The sequence below is a fragment of the Stegodyphus dumicola genome, chromosome 1 (assembly GCF_044657685.1).
Source record: "Stegodyphus dumicola isolate Sdum_Otavi_A_Nest chromosome 1, ASM4465768v1".
Lineage (NCBI taxonomy): Eukaryota > Metazoa > Arthropoda > Arachnida > Araneae > Eresidae > Stegodyphus > Stegodyphus dumicola.
In genome coordinates, this window is record NC_140768.1 from 197,489,293 (window position 1) to 197,510,729 (window position 21,437).

Sequence of the window (21,437 nt, forward strand, 5' to 3'; positions counted from 1 at the left end):
TACCGTTTTTATTAAAATGTAATTAATTAAATTTGGCTATACTTACCAAGACCTTTATCTATTTTATACGGAATAACTCCATTCGGCCATCTTCGAGAATCCACGGGAACAGCATTACGTTCCTAAAAATGCAAAATATTATTTTTCATCTGTATAGTTTACCGATAGATTATTATAAAGCAGAAATTGTGATGAAAAAAATTACCTATAACTTCAGTAAATCAGTTCAAAAATATTTTTTTTATATTATTATTTCAGAGATATTTTAGAAAAATATTGGCTTTAACCCTTTTGTGTCAGTAAAGATCAAAAGTTAGGTTAGTCAAGAGTCACTAACCTAACAATTGAGCTTTAATTACTTAGAAAGAACACTTTAATTTTAATCGAAATCGAAATTTTAATTGAAGTCGATATTTTGTTTGTTGTGGGGATCTTACAGATATCTCAAGAGAAAAAAAAAGTTTTGCAAGAATAAATTGTATGGAATTGCCTCCTCATTGCGAAACATTAGTACGAAGATAACTTGATAAACTTGAATGATCATAGTTAACTCATGCATATATATACATGATAATAAATGAATAAATACAATATATATGAGTTTTGAAAGTGTACTGCATCTAACTTAGTTGTATTTTAAGAATCAAAATTTGTTTTCATCCATTATTTGTAATAACTAATATAATATAATAATAATATAAACAGTAAGCCAAGAAATCTTATTAATGCTATTACCGAAATTATTCGTGTGGATCCTACTTTTTTATACATGCTTAATCCTACTTTTTGTTTTCAAATCTAACAATCTGCAGCACTAAAATTTGTTTTCGAAAGCATTTCAGCTAAACCTATGTCTGAATACCTAAATAGTAAACTCAATGTTTACTATTGAAATTGTACATTATTCTAGACCGTGCAAGCATCAGAATAATAGCAGAATGTAATTTAAGTTTACCCATTGCCTCAGAAATAGTTTAATTATGTTAAATTCTTCACGCTTTCCGTTTACCTGCCAAATTCAAATATGTTTGAAATTTTTCTATTATTTTAATAAGGTTATGCTATAGATCAGCGGTTCTCAACCTTTTGACTAACACGTACCATCTAAACAAAAACTGAAAACTTTAATAATACTACCACTAGATTTTTTACAATGATTATTTTTCAGTTTTTTCATAGAAATATTAAAATATATATATATTTTGTCATTTGCACAACCTGTTGTATTAAATATGCACACATAAATATAATAATGAAAATATAATATAATAATAAAAAATATTCGATTAAAAATTTGTTATCATTTTAATTATCAAAATTTATGTAATAATATTTTAATTCTAAAATTTAGTGAGAAATTTGGGCCTGTTTAAGACAGATCAATGTCTTTATGTCCAGTCCTAATTCACTTAGTTTTATCCGTAAATCAGGATCCACTTTTAATTTTGTTCTGTATTTGTTTTTCAAATAGCATGGAAGAAAATGCTTGTTTACAGAAATGGGTTGTGCAAGAAGGCAATAAAAATTTAATAGCTTTATTTTCAGCCAAAAGTTAACAAGTGTGTAATTTTTGAAATCTTCAGTTAGAGTTCGATAACAGGAAATTTCTGTCAGTTGTTCTTTTTCTTCACGAGATTTTTGAATTTAATAGTTAAAAATACTTTGTTTCTTTGCGTACCACCTATTGTTCTTCTGCGTACCACCGGTTGAGAATCCCTGATATAGATGAAAATGTTAAACAAAATATGTAACTAAGACGTGAATAAATTTTATTAGATAATTTGTTGGCATGTTTACTTCTTTTACCACCTACATCTTGCTTTCGCATACTTATGAATTTATTTGTACAAAACGTACATAAATATAAGCTCTACAAGGTTATTTTCAACAAGGTTTTCTACAAGGTTTATTATTAATAATTTCATTATTAATCTTTTCTGCTATTTACATATCATGAAATTTTAAAAAATAAAGTGCCTTTAAATGGTTTTTTTTTTTTTTTTTTTTACATCTAATAGTACACAGTTTTTCCATAAAGAATCATTTAAATATCACTTTTGTTTGAATAATAGCTGAAATAAATCTTCAAGCCATTCTGCAAAATTTAGAAGATAGTTTGAATATTTTTTGCCACCAGTTAAACGATTGAAAACAGGCATTTAAACAATTAATTAATAAACCTGTGAGGATTTGTTTATTTATTTCGAGTAATAGTTAAATTTTGAGTTAAAGCAACTTTCGTGTCGCTCTTCTTTTCACCCACTCTTTCCATGCCAGAATGTAAATTAAATAGGGCCCGTTTATTCAGAATGAGGGAGAAAGAAGTACTATTTAAGTGAAAGTTTCTCAATTTGATTTTAGAGCGTGTTCTGGCTACTTGAGGCCACGTTGTTACCGTGACTAAATAACGATCTGATTTTGCTGTGTTGAATGCTTCTAGCCATTAAGCTTGTCTCGCCGGCTTCTACACGAGCCAGAGCCTTCATGCGCGTTTACTTTACCCTGTGAGCCATTACGCTAGTCTAAATTACCTTAAGTTCAACATTACTTGTTTAAGTTAAGTCAGAAAAGTGGGTTTACATAAAATCAAGGGGGATCAACTTTTAACTCTTTTGTGGTCAAATAAAAAGGCTATTTACATCCTTCTGACTTTGTCTGCCTACCTTTAAAGACCCGAGGAAGACTCCTATGTAGTCCGTCTAGAGCTCGTGAGCTTATGCTACCAAAGCAAGCAAGACTCTAAGCTACTGATAAACGGTAAAACTAAGTTTTATATAAGCCAGAAGTTCTCAACCTTTGGTACGCGTACCACTGGTGGTACGCAAAAGAAAAATAGGTGGTACGTAAAGAAGCAAGGTATTTTTAACTATTAAATTCAAAAATTAAAACCCTAACATCCCGACTGAGGTTTTTTTCTCTAGCACTCGTAAATTGATGCGATTTGAGCTTTGCTCATAAGTGGTGGTGGCAGTAGTACTTTGTAGTGGTAGTACTAGAGGTTTTCAATTTTTGTTTAGATGGTACGCGTTAGTCAAAAGGTTGATAACCGCTGATCTAAGCCAGTGATTCTTAAACGGTGGTCCACGGACCCCTGGTATACTAAGAGTTAACAGAAAGGAGTTTGAATGAAAATTTTTAAAAATAATGTTTTTCTTCTTATTTTCTTTCATTTTCAGAAATGTAGTAAAACTAACCATGGTTGTTAATTTTTAGGAATCTTACAGAGTACACATTCTGTAAAAGGAATCCTCGAATCCATAAAATTCAAGAACCGCCGGTATAAATATCCAATAAGAACGATACCTAGCAGCCCAGGTAAGCGGTTTTTTGAATTAGTTATAAGGTAAAGTGATAATATGATAACGAAATTTTCTATAGTTCAATGACTGTACACTTTTTTTCTGAAGTTATAAAAAGAGAGCAAATTCATATTTTTCGTCGTTTATAATCTCAGTTATTAACTTATATATAGATGCAGGCAAAAGTCCTAAATATTCTGATGCTGCGACAGATTAGTTTTTGGTGCAGAAAAATATGCATAAAAATAGATACGTTAAATAATTAAAAATACAAGAAATACGTATAAATGCGTAGAAAAATACGTATAAATACGTATATATATACGTTTATACGTAGAAAAATACGTATAAATTTTTACCAATTTAATTTAAAGGATTCGCTCTATATGTACAATGTAGCTACATTAGCATTTGATTTAAATAATAGTAAGAAATTTCTTAAGAAAGCAAGGTAAGATGAAATTCAATCAATTGGAGTATTTAAAAATATATTTCAAGGTATTAATTTTTTTAACAAAGATTATATTTATGCCAGTGCTTCAGAAACTCTCTGGTCTAGTGATAGTTTGGCAGCTCTAACTGTTTACCTTCTGCATCGATAGCACATTCTTGCAGTTCTTTACAAAATCCTTTAAATTGAATTGCTAAAAATATTTGCATATTTTTGCATCAATAAACTAATCTGTCACAGCATCGGAATATTTGGGACATTTGCCTGCGTTTATTTATAAGTTAATAACAGATAATTTAAATGACGTAAAGTTGGTTCACATATATTGCACTATAGTGTTACGAATTTGGTATTTAAAAAGCTAATGTTAGTTCAATTATAAATTAAATGGTTTTATTTCTCGCGCAGTGCAGCGCGTGACGAATATTAAAAGAAAGCTAAGCAGGAAAATTGAAAATACAAGAGCGCGTGCGTTAAATAAATAAATATCTCTTTTTGATTTCGAGAAAGTACTGAAAAATTCTAGCGCGTGATTTTAAAATCTTATAAAAGGAGGAAAACATCTCAGTTTGTAGTAGTTGCTTAGTTTGTTGTTTTTTTTAGAAAACTGCTCTTGTTGATTGTAGCGAATTCGCAGATTAGCGTTCTTTAGCTGTTTTGAATTACGTTCTATTGGACATTTGAGTAGTTAAAAGATAACTACTGTGAGATATTGTAATACTGCATGATAATTTCAGAAAATTTAAGCATTTTTGTCGTGATAATAATAAATTTTTGTTCATTTTTCATCGGACTTGTGCATTCATTTCATAACAAACCCGTACGCACGCAACAATTTTTGGTGTCAGAAGTGGGATTTGAATGCCAATAACAAGAGCGATGGAAGAGCAATTAAGGCAGTTGATCTCAGCCTTTGCCTCGTTGAAAGAAGATATGAAATCTAATCAGGAAAGGATTGAAGCGGGACAAGAATCCGTTAAGGAAGAGATGAAGGCCATTCAAGCTGGTCAATTAACTTTTAAAGACGAAATAAAAGCCGTACAAGTAAAGATTGAAGAAAGTCAATACGAAATGAAAAGAGAAATTGCCTGCATAATAGAAACCAATTCGATGCTATGGAAGGCAGAATAGATGTGGTTGAAAATAAAGTTGGGCAAATTGAAGAAAAAGTTTCTTCCGTAAAAGTTCAAATTGAAGAAAGAGTTTCTGCGGTGAAAGAAGAAATAGAAGAAAGAGTTTCTTCTGTAAAAGAACATATAGAAGAGCGAGTTTCTGCCGTCGAGCAACAAAGTGATGATAGGGTTTCAGCCGCTGCGAAAGAAGTTGACACTTTAAAGAAGAGCATAGCGAACGAAAGAAGCAATTCTGAGGGTTTTAAATTCTTACCGATGCCTGCTCGTCCATCTCTGAAGCTATCCACATATGATGGGAAGACATCCTGGCAAGTGTATAAAACACAGTTTTCTATCGTTTCGGATGCGAATGGATGGGATTCCCAAACTAATGCCTGCCATCTCGCCGCTTCTCTGAGAGCAGACGCAGCGGATATCCTGCAGACGCTTCCAGAAAACCAAAGACTTGACTTCGAGACTTTATCCGGCGCATTGGAGCTGCGCTTTGGCGAGAAATGTTTAAAAGACTACAGCAGGCTTCAATTAAAATCCCGTCAACAGAAGCCCACCGAATCACTCCGGGAACTCGCCACAGATGTTGAAAGGCTGTCCCACCTCGCCTTTACGGAGTGCCCGAGAGAAACGAGGGAAATCCTGTCCCTGCAGTACTTTATCGATGGCATCCGGGATCCCGAAATACCGAAGGCTCTACGAATGGCGGATGTTAAAGATTTGAAAAGCGCTTTAGTGTACGCCATGAAATTCGATGCAGCCCAGCAAGCCACTCGTCGAGACCGCCACCCCGTGAGAGCTGCTCAAGTCCAGCAGCCAGAGAATCAAGTCACTGCTCGTCTAGACGATTTAACTAGACAACTCAACGCCTTGAGACGGAATATTGGTGATAAGAAACCGACCGTTAAGTGCTGGAACTGCGGTGCTGAAGGACACATACGACGAAACTGCAGAACACCCCAGGGCACGGATGTTAAGACCGCTCCTAGCAAGCAGCAGGGAAACTAATTAGTGGCCATCTCGTGGGGCGGAGGTTGCCAGATAATGAAAAGCCCCAGTTTAAAGCCTTTCAGATTTCTGCAGTGAGAGGCGGCAGTAATGGACTTTTTATAATAGGATATATTAATGGAGTTCCCTGCAATATGACAATAGATACAGGAGCCAACGTTACCATCATCCGAAAAGATTTGGCTCAACAATTGGGAAGCAAACTTATCTGAACGCCGCCCTGCGTTACCCTCCAGACTGTGTCCGGTGAGAAGATCGATATCGCGGGGAAAGTGAACGTTAATATCATGTTTGGATGTGCCGCTTACCATCACATGGCATATGTAGCAGACGTTACAGATCCTTGCATACTCGGTTTAGACTTTTTAAGGAAATATAATTTTTCCTTGGACTTTAAAAATAATATATTGCATTCTGCGTCTGAGGACATAACGTTATTTGGAATTAATAATGAAGAAGTTAAATCTGTCCATAAAATCATAGCACAAGACAATATCACAATAGCGGCAAGAACAGAAATTTTACTCCCTGGATCTATAGCCGAAAACAGAGATTTTCGCTACGGCATCATAGAATATCCCAATAACTGTAATAGCCCGAAAGGAGTACTAGTAGCCTCAACACTCGTCGACCTATCGAGAATGGTTATTCCTGTGAGAGTTGCCAATAGAACTGAGAAGGCGAGAGTTATTAAGAAAGGCGACGTGGTTGCAGCATGTACTCCAGTAACCAGCGTTGAAAGAAAGAGCAACATCCCAGAACCCGTGTCCTCAGAGAGCATTACATCGGAGTTATTGCAGAATGCGCAATTAAACGATGAAGAGAAGAATGCTGCCGATCGCATCATTAAAGATCTTCAAGTTGTTTTCTCCCGCTCGTCTTCTGACGTGGGTCGAACTAGTTTGACACAACATAGAATCGATACCGGCGATCATCACCCGATCAAGCAACATCCAAGACGCCTACCGTTTGCTAAACAGGAAGAGGTACGAACACTTTTAAAGGATATGCAAGAAAGCGATGTTATCGAGCCTTCAGCAAGTCCATGGGCATCTCCCATTGTTCTCGTCAGAAAGAAATACGGCTCAACAAGATTTTGCGTTCACTATCGCCGTTGAATGAGGTTACGAAGAAAGACAGTTACCCTCTTCCTAGAATTGACGACATTTTGGACACTCTTTCTGGAAGCAAGTGGTTCTCAACACTTGATTTAAAGAGTGGGTATTGGCAGGTAGAAATACACCCTGAAGACCGAGAAAAGACGGCATTTACTACGGGACAAGGGCTTTGGCAATTCAAGGTGACGCCGTTTGGACTATGTAATGCGCCGGCAACATTCGAACGTCTTATTGAGACTGTTTTGAAAGGCCTTTCCTACGAAGCCTGCCTGATATACGTGGACGACATCATCATCGTCGGAAAGAGTTTTGAAGAACATTTAGAAAATTTTAGGAAGGTGCTTTAGAAACTGAAAGAAGGCAATCTGAAGCTGAGTCCCGCTAAATGCAAATTGTTCCGAAAGGAAGTGACTTATCTGGGACATGTCATCTCTGCAGAAGGTGTACGCACGGATCCTGAAAAGGTATCAGCGGTTAAATCCTGGACACGTCCCGAAAATGTCCATCAGCTGAGAAGCTTCCTAGAGCTTTGCACCTACTATAGGAGATTCGTGAATGACTTTTCTTCCATCGCAAGACCCCTTCACAAGCTGACAGAGAGCAAGCAAACGTTCTTGTGGACAAAGGAATGCGAGGATGCATTTAACAACTTAAAGGAAGCTTTAACATCAGCATATGCTGATGATATTATGGTTCTTATGAAACACGATTCTCTTGAAAAAATGGAAAATTATTTGATGAAACTGCTCTAATACTAAGTGATTGGCAAAAGAAAGAAAAATTGCAATTTAATATTGAAAAAACATGTGCATTGTTTTTTCCCAGAGGAGGTAAAAAGACTAGACCACCAAATTTGAAATATCAAGGCAAAAGAATCAAATTTGTAGATAATATGAAATATCTTGGCGTTATCATTAATAACAAATTAAATTATTTTATAGAACATTTTAACTTGGTACAAAGACGAACTGATCTGATTTTATTAAATTATAGAAGAACTTTTTCAGCTGAGATTTTAGCCTTGAAATCCTCCATTCTGAAGAAGATTTACTTAAATGTAGTGCTTCCAATCATCATGTATGGAATTGGAGTCTGGGGATCCAGGGCAGGGGAACTGGTTAGATTACGGATGAAGTTAGACAGTATTCAGAGAGCTTGGGGTTTAGATTTAATCCGATGTTTTAGAACGGTGCCTACCGAGGCCGTCTTTCTGTTGGCTGGGGTGCCTCCTCTCTCAATTTTATACGAATTTTTTATGAGAAATTTTTATTTAGAACTGAACGAATGGAATTGAAAATGTATGAAGATTATTTAATTACAAAGAATGTTTTTGAAAAATTTAATATTCATTTAATACATCCTTCCAATAGAATTGGTTTTGTTTTTGATAAATGTAATCTAACTGTTGATGTGTTTGATACTTATACAGGTGGTTCTGGGGTCGGAGGGAGCGTAGGAGCTGCTTTTGTTGTTTTTTACATTTGCTCCAATCCTGACGTATCCTCAGCTCGACAGACCATTTGTTCTCGACACGGACGCGAGCATTGAAAGTGTCGGTGCGGTTTTGTCCCAAGAAATAGACGGCCAAGAACGTGTAGTAGCGTACTGGAGCAAGTGCCTGTCTAAACCGGAGAGGAATTACTCTGTCACACGGAAAGAGTTGCTCGCCATAGTCAAAGCTGTAGAACATTTCCATCATTATCTATACGGCAGAAAATTCCTCCTCCACACGGACATGCCTCATTAGCCTGGCTTTAAATTTCAAGAATCTTGAGGGTCAAATAGCCAGGTGGATACAGAGACTCCAAGAATATGACATCACTATCCGTCATCGAAAGGGATCATCACACGGGAACGCCGACGCCCTGTCTAGAAGACCTTGCCCAGAAAGCTGCCGATATTATTCCAGGGTGGAAGCGAAATACGAGCTGCTGACTCCGGTCGCAAGACAAATTACAACATCAACATCGGCTGATCGAGACCCGTGGAGGGATGATGAAGTCAGGAAAGACCAGCTGGAAGACCGCGACATTAAACCCATACTTGATTTAATAGAGTCATCAAACAGAAAACCTACATGGCAGGACATTTCTATCTGTAGTCCTACAACAAAACAATACTGGGCACTCTGGGATTCACTTCACATTCGAAACGGCGTCTTATACCGGAAATTCGAGTCGGATGATGGGAAGAGGTTCCGATGGCAGCTGATACTTCCAAGATCCCGCATTCCTGATGTCCTTAAAGAACTACATAACAGCCCTATGGGAGGTCACTTTGGAATAATGAACAGAGAGTTCGTGAGCGCTTTTACTGGAATAATGCAAAGGATGACGTGCAAAAGTGGTGCCGATCTTGCGATGCCTGTGCAGGTCGGAAAGGACGAAGGAAACGCAGCCGAGGCAAGCTGCAACGTTACAACGTAGGTGCGCCGTTTGAACGTATCGCCTTTGACATCTTGGGACCTCTGCCACGAACTGCTGATGGTAACAAATACATACTCGTTGTCATTGATTACTTCACCAAGTGGCCTGAAGCGTATCCTATTCCTGATCAAGAGGCTCTTACAGTAGAGGTGATTCCGATCAGGGAAGGAATTTTACTTCGGTAGTAATCAAAGAACTATGAAAACTACTCAGCATTGACAAAACCCAAACGACGCCATTACATCCCCAGTCGGACGGCATGGTAGAGAGGTTCAATCGAACCATCCTTAATAACCTCTCATTAGTGGTTTCCAGAAACCAGCAGGACTGGGACAAGAAATTACCACTCTTTTTACTGGCTTACCGCAGTGCTGTTCACGAGACTACCGGCTATTCACCATCACAGATGCTCTTCGGTCGTGACCTTCGTCTGCCTTGTGATCTATTGTTTGGTCGCCCTCCGGATTCTCCTTCATCGTCTGAGGAATATATTCAAGATCTCCAGGCCCGGTTTGAAGTGATGCACAACTTTGCACGAGAGAGAGTCAACTTGGCGACCGAGAAGATGAAGACCCGCTACGACACAAGAGCTACTGAACATCAATTCCACGAAGAAGACAAGGTGTGGTTGTGGAATCCGACTCGGCGGAAAGGACTTTCTCCGAAATTACAGTCACCTTGGGATGGCCCGTACACAGTCCTAAATAGGCTGAATGACGTCGTGGTTCGGATTCGTAAGTCTTCGAATTCTAAACCTAAAGTCGTTCATTACGACAGGTTAGCTCATTACTATGGCCATAGTACGTAATGTAAATAATTGTAAATAGTATAAGACCATGGTCCTTTTTGTTTTTAAATCTATATTTGATTTGATTTGTATTTAGTATTTGATTTGCATTTAGTATTTGATTTGTATTTGATAGCATTTGATTTGTTTTATTTATTGCATTTATTGTTCATGTTGTTCATTATTGTAATGTAATGCTTATTAATGCATGTATGCCACAGTTGTAAGTTTAGCTTCCTGTCCAGGGATTGTACTGCCCGGGACGTGCAGTCCTTGGGAAGGGGGCAGTGTTACGAATTTGGTATTTAAAAAGCTAATGTTAGTTCAATTATAAATTAAATGGTTTTATTTCTCGCGCAGTGCAGCGCGTGACGAATATTAAAAGAAAGCTAAGCAGGAAAATTGAAAATACAAGAGCGCGTGCATTAAATAAATAAATATCTCTTTCTGATTTCGAGAAAGTACTGGAAAATTCTAGCGCGTGATTTTAAAATCTTATAAAAGGAGGAAAACATCTCAGTTTGTTGTTTTTTTTAGAAAACTGCTCTTGTTGATTGTAGCGAATTCGCGGATTAGCGTTCTTTAGCTGTTTTGAATGACGTTCTATTGGACATTTGAGTAGTTAAAAGATAACTACTGTGAGATATTGTAATACTGCATGATAATTTGAGAAAATTTAAGCAATTTTGTTGTGATAATAATAAAGTTTTGTTCATTTTTCATCGGACTTGTGCATTCATTTCATAACGAACCCGTACGCATGCAACAATATTGAAGTTACGCAAAATAACCCTGTTAAAATAACAGGCAATGCGCCATGAATATGACAGTTATTTATTCTTTCACCGAAAGGCTATCATCAGAGAAAGGATATTTCCCAAAGTACGTTTAAAGAAAAATTGGCTTTTATTCATACTGTGCTTAAAGGGCACTGCAAAAATGTCCCTGCCGCTAGTCCATCTAGAACAGCGATTTTCAACCGGTGCTACGCGTACCAGTAGTGGTACGCAAGAGAAAAATAGGTGGTACGCCAAGAAACAAAGTATTTTAAATAATCTCGTGAAGAAAAAGAACCATTTTATAGTAGTTTACTGTGATCGAACTCTAACTGAAGATTTCAAAAAATAACACATTTGTTAACTTTTGGCTGAACCGAAAAGAAGAATTTTAGAGGCATTTCAAATAAAACTATTAAATTTTATTGCCTTTTTGCACAACCTATTTGTGTAAACAAGGATTCTATTACGTGTTATATTTGAAAACAAAAGTACAGAAAAAAATTAAAAGTAGATTCTACTGGTAATTTACGGTTAAAACTAAGTGAAGTAAAACCAGACATAAAGAAATGGATATCGCTTAAACAGACACAAATTTCACACTAAATTTTAGAATTAAAGTACTACAAATTAAATTTTGATAATTAAAATGGTAACCAGTTTTTAATCTAATATTTTATGTGTGCATGTTTAATATAAATAGCCAATAGATTGCTCAAATGGCAATGTTTATATATATATTTCTTTTGAGAAATTGGAAAATAATCATTGTAAAATGTAGTGATGGTATTAAAGTTATTAATTTTTTTGTTTAGATGGTACTTATTATTCAAAAGGTGGAAAACAGCTGATCTAGAATTTTAATGTGGGTCGAATTACCAGTGTGTTTAGTCTGCTTAATGATTCTGTAACTGGTGGGCTGTGTATGTAAATATTAAAGTGATTTATTATTTAAATCTCTGATAAATTTCCCTTCGTCAGATTTCAGTGTTTCACATTCAAAGTAGTACAATGTAATTAATATATATGTCACGTAAGGAGTAGATATGATTTTAAAGTTCCCAATACTTTTGATTTTTCGCTACATGTGTGCACTCGAAATGTAAGTAATAGTCGCAAGTTTCTTATTTGAAATTAAATGCAATAAATGAACCGTCCTAGGGAAACAGATCGAATGCTAAGACAGATCTAGAATTAGACGTATTGCTAAAACTGTAAACCCAGTTGCAGACGCAACTAAAAGAGCTTACAAAGAAATATAAAACCATTATTACAGCCATTGTGAGAGTTCTAATAAGCGATATATTTTAAAAATGGGTCATTTAAGGGATTATAGTACGTGTAATGATGACTTTGCATGCTCTGGAAATATAAATATTGATCAGATTTGCTTTATTGCAATATTCGCTATGCTGCGAACAGCTGAAATCTAATTCAAACTACTTTCAAAATATACCTACATCAATATATCAACAGTATTAAACAAAAATAAGTACGACACAGACTTACGTCTACATTTTCAAATCCTAGAATATCACCTTGAAAGAGATCGGGATTTTCCATGGGATTTCTGAGTTGAAGTCCCCCTGAAATCATAGAAATAGATACATATATTAATATAAATAAGAAGTACAATGTAAAATTAATGGATGATATTTTACTTACAGCATTCTCAATTTCGATATTACTGTTTATGGTGTGGAGACCTTTAAGAATGAAGAGCTTGTAGATGTCTTGAAACGTAACTGTGTATGTAATGCCGAATGTGCTAGACATTTGTTTGATATTCCTACGAAAGGACTGGGTAGGACACTCCATCGTGTTTTTTCTGTTGATTCTGTTCGTCAAAGAGAAATACTGGAAGAGCAACGTCTGGCAATTGGATGGCGTGATTTCTCTGCGAGATTATTTTTGAGACCAAGACAGTGTATACAATGCTTGACATACGGTCACTCTAAGAGATTTTGTAAAGATAAAGTCCATTGTGCTGAATGTGCTGGAAATCATCTTGCGACTATTTGTAAAAATAAAGACAAAGGTAGAAAATGTTTAAACTGTGTGGTTTTTAATCAGAAGTATGGTATAGAGCTGAAACATGATCACAGTGCATTTGATAAGAACTGTCCCTCTTTAAAGAGAGAAATTGAATTTATTAGAGGTCACATGGACTTTAATTTTAAAGAATGACCAGTATGACTTAAGTTTTATGAATTTTAGCATGTATGTACTCATTGGTTCTAGTATTTTATATAATTAGATTTCAGCAGCCGTGTTTTCATTTATGTGTATTTGTTCTATTTTCACATGATTTTACTGTATAAATTAATTTATATGATTATTTTAAGTATCAACCTAAACCACTGCGCCTTAGCTGCTGCCCAGCTCTCTGTTCTCCAAAATGTTATTGGTGTTAGTCCTGATCTGATATTATTGCAGGAGCCCTATTGGGTGAATGGAAAATTGGCATTTGTTGAGAATGGCTGGAGAGTTGCAGCTGAAGTTGGAGAGCGAACTGCAATTCTTGTTTTAAAAGAGGAAATTGATTTTATAGTGGATTAACAGTAATAGCTATTACTGTATTAATGGGAGACCAAGAATTGAGTTTCATATCAGCATACTTTTCTCCTGCAGAGGACATTGCTGTAAATCTTCATAAATTGGAAGAGATTTTTATCTATATACGTAGCGTATTCGGAAACTAAGTACCGTTTCATTCTAGCGCCGTCGCAGCGCTGTGGTAGGCGTCCTGCGCATGCGCACTAGTCTTTCTTGTTCAGTGACTTTCAATTGTCGCCATTTTGGTTGCTCTATGTTGTGTTTTCAGTTTGCTGTGCACATTCAAAATGTTTAAGACAATTAGTTCTCCCGCTGACTGTGAGATTCGTGCCGTGATTAAATTTTTGAACGCGAGGAATGTTAAACCGGCCGAAATTTATCGTCAAGTGACAGAAGTTTACGGTGAATACGCGATAAGTGATGGAATGGTGAGAAAGTGGGTAAGAATGTTTAATGCAGGTCGAACAAATGTCCACCCCGAGGCTCGGAGTGGTCGGCCTTCTGTTGTCACCGATGATTTGGTAAGTTGATGAAGCAATTCATGAGAACAGACGCTTCACAATGACAATTCTTTCAGAGGCATTTCCACAAATTTCACGTACTGTTTTGTTCGAAATTGTGTCTGACCGCTTGAATTATCGCAAACTGTGTTCCCGATGGGTTCCAAAAATACTCACTGATGTTCACAAAACAAAGCGACTTGGTAGTGCCCTGACATTTCTCACGCGGTACAGTGATGAGGGAGAAAACTTTTTAAACCAAATTGTGACAGGTGATGAAACTTGGGTGTGTCATTTCACACCAGAATCGAAACAACAATCGATGGAGTGGAGACACACTCATTCTCCGAAAAACACAAAAGTTCAAAGTGACAATGTCATCACAAAAAATCATGTGCACTGTCTTCTGGGATAGGAAAGGCGTTTTGCTTACTGAATTTCTTCCCAGAGGTGAAACCATTAATGCGGCACGATATTGTGAGACTTTAACAAAACTAAGGCGTGCCATTCAAAACAGACGAAGAGTAAAGGAATTGCGTTGCTCCATGACAATGCCCGGACCCATACTGCTGGTGTCACTCAATCGTTAATTCGACAGTTTTTCATTGGGAGCAGTTCGATCACCCGCCGTACAGCCCGGACTTGGCGCCGTCCGACTATCACTGCACATGAAGCGCGAGCTTGGTGGCAAGCGCTTTGGATCTGACGATGACACGAAAAATGCTGTGGAGTCGTGGTTATCGAAACTGGCGGGAAGTTTCTTTGACGATGGTATACAAAAACTGGTCACCCGCTATGACAAGTGTTTGATCATTGGCGGAAACTATGTTGAAAAATAGTTTAAGACATGTATTTTCATGTAGTAATAAAATTGGATTCGAAAAAATTGTTTTACTTTTTTTTTTTTTTTTTTCAAAACGGTACTTACTTTTCGAATACGCCTCGAATAAGAGGTTTTTAATTATGGGGGATTTTAATTCAAAGCATTTTAGTTGGGGGGCCAAATTGATCGATGCAAGAGGAACATTGGAGTTCGATTTTATTGTATCTAATAATTTAATTTAGTTTAATGACTTTAATTCTATTGCAACCTTTAATTCTCCTGTCGGACAAGGTTGGACAGATTTAGCTATAGGATCCAGCAATCTGGATAGTAACAAATGCAAACTTGAAATCAATACTGATGATTCACTGAGCGATCATCGCTATGTTGTCTTCGAAATGACAGATTCTTGTCTTCAATATGGAAGAGGGGCCTTGGTATCGAGAAATATTCTAAGAGTCAACAGGCTGTGTAAGAAAATTAAAGTCGATATGATGAGGCTTCGTGAGAGAATTGGTGTTGTAAATGACAGTGAACAATTGATTGGTGCAGTAAACGATTTTGAAATGTTGCTTCAGGCGAAAATAGATTGCGGTCTGCTGATACAGAGGAAGACTCCAAATGTAATCTCATGGTGGACGCCCGAATTGGAAAAGTTTAAAAGACGTATCCGTGCATTTAGGAGAAGCTCACAGGTGATTGGATTAGATGATAATACTAGAATTTTACGTAAGATAAAGTACAAAAGAGAATTGGCTATTTATAAACTTATGATTAGGAAGACCAAGAGAGTATGTAAAGAGAATTATTTTTTAAGAAACGTTGTTTATTATGACAGATTTTATAAGACGGCATTTGGAAAGCGAAATTTAAAGCTGAATGTGAAGAGACCTGATGGTATGGGCGATGAGCAAGATATTAATACTGTGTATGTTAAAGAGGTACTTGATTTGGGTGAACCAGAAGACATACATATTTTAGAAGATGATGTTTTGAAATGTAGTGAAAATGACTTACCATTCACATATGATGAAGTTAAGAGTATTATATTGGGTTTGAGGAATATGGCTGCTGCTGGTCCGGATCGCATACATTCTGTGTTGATTAAAAGATTATTTTTCTATTACCCATATTTTTTGTTGGCCTATATAATGCCTGTCTTAAGTTTACTCTTTTTCCAGATTGTTGGAAAACTGGTCGAATTATTTTGATCCCTAAGCCTAATGGAAAGCAAAGACCCATTACACTTTTGAATATTTTGGGTAAGGTGCTAGACAAATTGGTTAACTAATAGAATTTTACAATTTATGGTTAATAAATGTCCACTTAGCGAGTTTCAATATGGATTTACGTTTGGAAGAAGTACGGAGGATGCACTTTATCGGGTTGTTGGATATGTCAGACGTTTTAGGGGTGAACAACACGTAGCTTTGATTTCTCTAGACATTTCAGCTGCATTTGATTCTGTTGACTGGTCTTCCTTGATGCATGGTTTAATTGATTTAAAAATACCTAGAAACTTGCTTTATTTATTCAAAAGTTATTTTAGTAATAGGGAAATTGTTTTTAATTGTTTTAAGGATAAGAGTAAAGACTGAGTAATGAATATTTATAAAGGATGCCCTCAAGGCCCCTGCAGTGCTCCCCTGCTCTGGAACATTATTGTGGATAACTTGCTGAAGCAGAAGTTTCCTCAAAATGTGGAATTAATTGCATATGCTGATGATATTATGATTCTTATGAAACACGATTCTCTTGAAAAAATGGAAAATTATTTGATGAAACTGCTCTAATACTAAGTGATTGGCAAAAGAAAGAAAAATTGCAATTTAATATTGAAAAAACATGTGCATTGTTTTTTCCCAGAGGAGGTAAAAAGACTAGACCACCAAATTTGAAATATCAAGGCAAAAGAATCAAATTTGTAGATAATATGAAATATCTTGGCGTTATCATTGATAATAAATTAAATTTTATAGAACATTTTAACTTGGTACAAAGACGAACTGATCTGATTTTATTAAATTATAGAAGAACTTTTTCAGCTGAGATTTTAGCCTTGAAATCCTCCATTCTGAAGAAGATTTACTTAAATGTAGTGCTTCCAATCATCATGTATGGAATTGGAGTCTGGGGATCCAGGGCAGGGGACCTGGTTAGATTACGGATGAAGTTAGACAGTATTCAGAGAGCTTGGGGTTTAGATTTAATCCGATGTTTTAGAACGGTGCCTACCGAGGCCGTCTTTCTGTTGGCTGGGGTGCCTCCTCTCTCAATTTTATACGAATTTTTTATGAGAAATTTTTATTTAGAACTGAACGAATGGAATTGAAAATGTATGAAGATTATTTAATTACAAAGAATGTTTTTGAAAAATTTAATATTCATTTAATACATCCTTCCAAAGAATTGGTTTTGTTTTTGATAAATGTAATCTAACTGTTGATGTGTTTGATACTTATACAGGTGGTTCTGGGGTCGGAGGGAGCGTAGGAGCTGCTTTTGTTGTTTTTTATTATGGCACTGAGGTGGATTATAGAATGTGTAAGTTGAACATATATAATTCAATTTTTCAGGCAGAAGGTGAAGCGTTCAAACAAGCCTTATTATGGATTAAAAATACCTTATTTATACCCACGTCTGTAAATATTTACACTGACTGCCTGTCACTTCTGCATGCGCTCTCCCGCCCAGACAATTTCAATCCATTAATTGTCGAAATTAAGAGTCATTTAGAAACTTTGAGTTCATATTTAAATATTAAGCTGCATTAGGTTAAAGCCCATATAGGCTTTATTGGTAATGAGAGGGCCGACAGCCTGGCCAAGCAGGCGGTCTCAAATGTCAGTGCAATGGATATGGAAGTAACAGGTTCGAAGAGAATTGCAATTCAAAGAATGAAAAAATATTACGTTAACAAATGGAAAATACAGTGGTTCTCTTCACCTAAAAAACAAAGGATTTATGGAACTAATTAAAATCACAAATAAAATGAAATGTATGAACAACATTGATTTTAATCAGGTTTTAACTGGCCATGGTAGGTTTCCGTTCTATTTCAACCGGTTTAATCTGCAGGAAAATAAATTATGTAATAGTTGTCAGGTTGATGGTGATGCTATGCATTTCGTGGTTGATTGTAATTTAACAGCCCCTATTAGACAGATTTTTAACATTACTGATTTTAATGTAAGTGTCATTAATTTTAAAGTTTTTAAATCATATTCTATTGCTCTAATGAAGTTTATAAATGAAAATACGGCGCTAGTAGGAATCTTCTGTTAAAATTGAATTTTGCGTTTATATGGGTTTTGGATATCTGTGGTGTTCTATGTTATGAATTTGTGTTTATGGATTTTTTTTGTTTGTTTGTTAGTCTGTAATTTTGTGTTAGATGTGCTTATTTAGTTTTGATTTAGTATTTTTGTTTGTTGTTTGGGGGTGGCTGGGTTACTGGCTGCCCTCGTTTGTGGAGATACGGGGCCCCTTCTTTTGAGCTATGGGGACACTTGTGTCCAGGTGGGCTGAAGGGAGCCTCCAATTTTTACAATTCTTACAATTACTCTATCAAGTTAATCTTAAAAATACTGAAAATGCAGACATTTATTTTTTTAATACATTTTTAATTTTAATTTTAAATGACACAAAAAGTGTAAACAATCTCACTCGATGTTACATCTTCCTTTAAAGATATGCCAATATAATACATTATTTATATTAATTGTTTATTGATAAATTGTAATTTTTGGTTTGTGGTTCTCTTAATAAGAATTGTGTCTTTTTTCTCTACCGATTTCTCAAGAAACAAGGCTATAAGCCAAATATGAAAAGATTCTAAAATAGCAGGTTTCGGATTCAACTGAAATTGTTGCATCGACTAGAGATTGTGTTTTCTGATTTACTAATATTTTTGCTTCTCGAATTTCTACATTAGTAAGTTTATTTCTCAGAATTTGAGATTATAATTCGGAAATTTTCGAGATTCTAAAAGAAACTATTAATTTAAGAAAAACACATGTTTCAAAAACAAAAATTGAAACAATGTCAGCCGCTCCATGGTAAACTTGTTGAGAGCCAATCTCTAACCGTTGTTTCACCTAAGCTTGATTTTTCGCCCATCGGTGCAGAAAGACTTAGCGGGTGCAAAACAAGACATCTGTCTACTTTGTCTGTCTGTCAGCCTGTCGAAGATCCTCCAAAAGTAGGCTAAGTGTTACCACTTTTGCAGATGACTGCATTTGCAACTTACTGCACGTCTCAACAGGACCGCAACTTCATCTCAGCATCTATATTTCTGCAACAGAAAAGACAGTAAAAGCCTCGATAGTACGCAGAATGTTGCATGAAAAAGGTCTGTACTTGTCTATTAGAGCTCTAATTGTTTGGGAATGATTCGTTTTAAAAAATGGGTATTTACATTAAAAATATGTCTGCTCCTCTCTGGCGGGTAATTTTTAAATCTACAGGACCCTAACCAAGAATAAAGTTAACTCAAAAATCGCAATTTTCATCTGACGTAATGCAACAAATTGAAACTTTGACACTGCTATATCTGAGATCCTTAACACGTAAGGAGATGTTTTCATTCAATTCAATAACAATGTGCTAGTAACAAAAACTTTCATTCCAAGAAATAACTTCTTACAGACAGCAATAATTTCTTTTTTATACTATAAAGCTTCTTACAAGTAATCTTAATAAACCCTTAAACTTAATGAGTAACTAACCCTTATCCTTAATAAGCAACCTTAAAATTAAATGTGAAAGAAAACTTGGAAAACAGATAAATAAATAAACTTACATGCTGAAGAGATTAATAGGACAAAAATATAAAGCTGCATGTTGCCCGTTTGGGTATAGCCAGTAGAACTGACTTCCTTCAAAACCGCAATATTAAAACAGATTGATAAAATGCAGATCTGTAGAATATTTTCACCTGAGAAAATGCCACATGTTTATCTGCAGTCACCTTTCCATTCTCGCGAGTGTTCCGAGATTCTACATTTCTACTATGATAAGGAAAACGTAGCAGATTCTTTCTTTATTCTGCCATATCAAATACAAAAGGTTTGCGGTGTTTTGTAAATTTCTCTTATAAACAAAGTCCACATTTTATTTTGCGTCATGACCTAAATAATGACATAATGACTAATTTATTTTGCGTCATGACAAAATGTACATTTTGAATTAAGCTTATCCAATCTTAATCAAGTTTATATATACATTCAAGTTTATTCGTTCGTGCAGCTTTATTCTCGTACTATAATTCATATGGAAAATAATACGGTAATGAAACATCATCATACTAATTTTAGTATGATGATGTTTGAAAAAGATATATGTAGGCATTAAACTATGAATTTTTATTCCATTTTCTTAGTAACACGCTGCTTGTTAGCTGGTGCAATGCTTCGTTTGCTAATTACGCTAAAATTTAAATGATTGCGAAAAATTATCAAATAAACATATTATTTAAAAAAATAAAAGGAAAATTATTGAGTAGTCCATATATTAAGCCAATAAATTTCTTGCATTGATATGCATTAAAAGTAAAATGATCTCATATTACGCAGGATTGCAGCAAATCTAAACTTAGTCCAGCTGATAGGCAGAGTGGAAAATTGTTGTTTGAATTCTGAATAGAAGATTAAAAGAAATTTTGATAGCAAAATTCACGGGGAAGCGTTATTCAAATTGTTACTTTTGTATCATACTTATTTATTTATTACAGATCTTCGATAATTCTTGAAGAATTTGAGGATGAGCACAACGATTGTAATTTTCGCTTCATATAAATTGGAGATATTAGGCTTGGAGATATTTCTTGTTTTCATTTAAAGTATTTTTATTTAATTTAATTTGATTTTTCTTATTAAATAGATTGGAATTTCCTGAAGACACTCTACACGCGCAAAATAAAATATCTGTTTTCTAGAAATATTTCAAACCCTAGTTATAATATATATTTCGGAAATTTTAGCAAAAAATTTCCAATGTGATGGAAGAAAACATGATCTAAAATAGCAGCTTTGTGAAGATTTGGAGGATATGAAACGCTGTATAATACATACAGAAACAATATTTTTACTATGATTTATATTTTACTCTTAAAACGGTAAATGTTTATGGGAAAAAAATATCATGTTCTATATCATTTAACCATGAAAAATATTTAAACATAATTATATGGAAGATTTCGATCTATCTGTGTATTCAGACAAAAGAGCATTCCTTATCGACACTATCTAAAGAAAAATAAAGTTTCTGTTGCCATTTCCATTGTATTAATCATTTTTATTTTCGTAAGATCATCAACTGCTATAACATGTGGTTTTCCCACCAGGTTCTATTCAAGCTGTATAAGCGACTTTACTAAAATTTTTCTTTTACTATATTGTAATATGTTCCGTTTCCTTTGAAAATGAGGAATCTAGCTAATGATTAGATTTTGCAATTATCAGGCTGATTTATTTTCTGCAAAAGTGGTCCATTTTGAACTAATAGGAATGCTGAATCAATAACAACTAAATTAAGCTAAATTTAAATATTTTTAATATTAGTTTTTTTTT

General features: G+C 35.2%; 1 protein-coding gene across 1 annotated transcript in view; it reads right to left on the reverse strand.

The window, feature by feature from the left end:
• LOC118197553 (astacin-like metalloprotease toxin 5) overlaps nucleotides 1-19,787 on the reverse strand; it is a 37,537-nt gene extending 17,750 nt beyond the window's left edge. The window contains exons 1-3 of the mRNA XM_085824568.1: nucleotides 19,670-19,787; nucleotides 12,499-12,575; nucleotides 47-122 (exon numbers count right to left, since the gene is read on the reverse strand). Of these exons, the coding sequence (XP_085680694.1) occupies nucleotides 47-122; nucleotides 12,499-12,575; nucleotides 19,670-19,709 (193 nt within the window). The 5' untranslated portion in view covers nucleotides 19,710-19,787. The remainder of the gene's footprint in view (nucleotides 1-46; nucleotides 123-12,498; nucleotides 12,576-19,669) is intronic.
• Nucleotides 19,788-21,437: the final 1,650 nt, after the last annotated feature.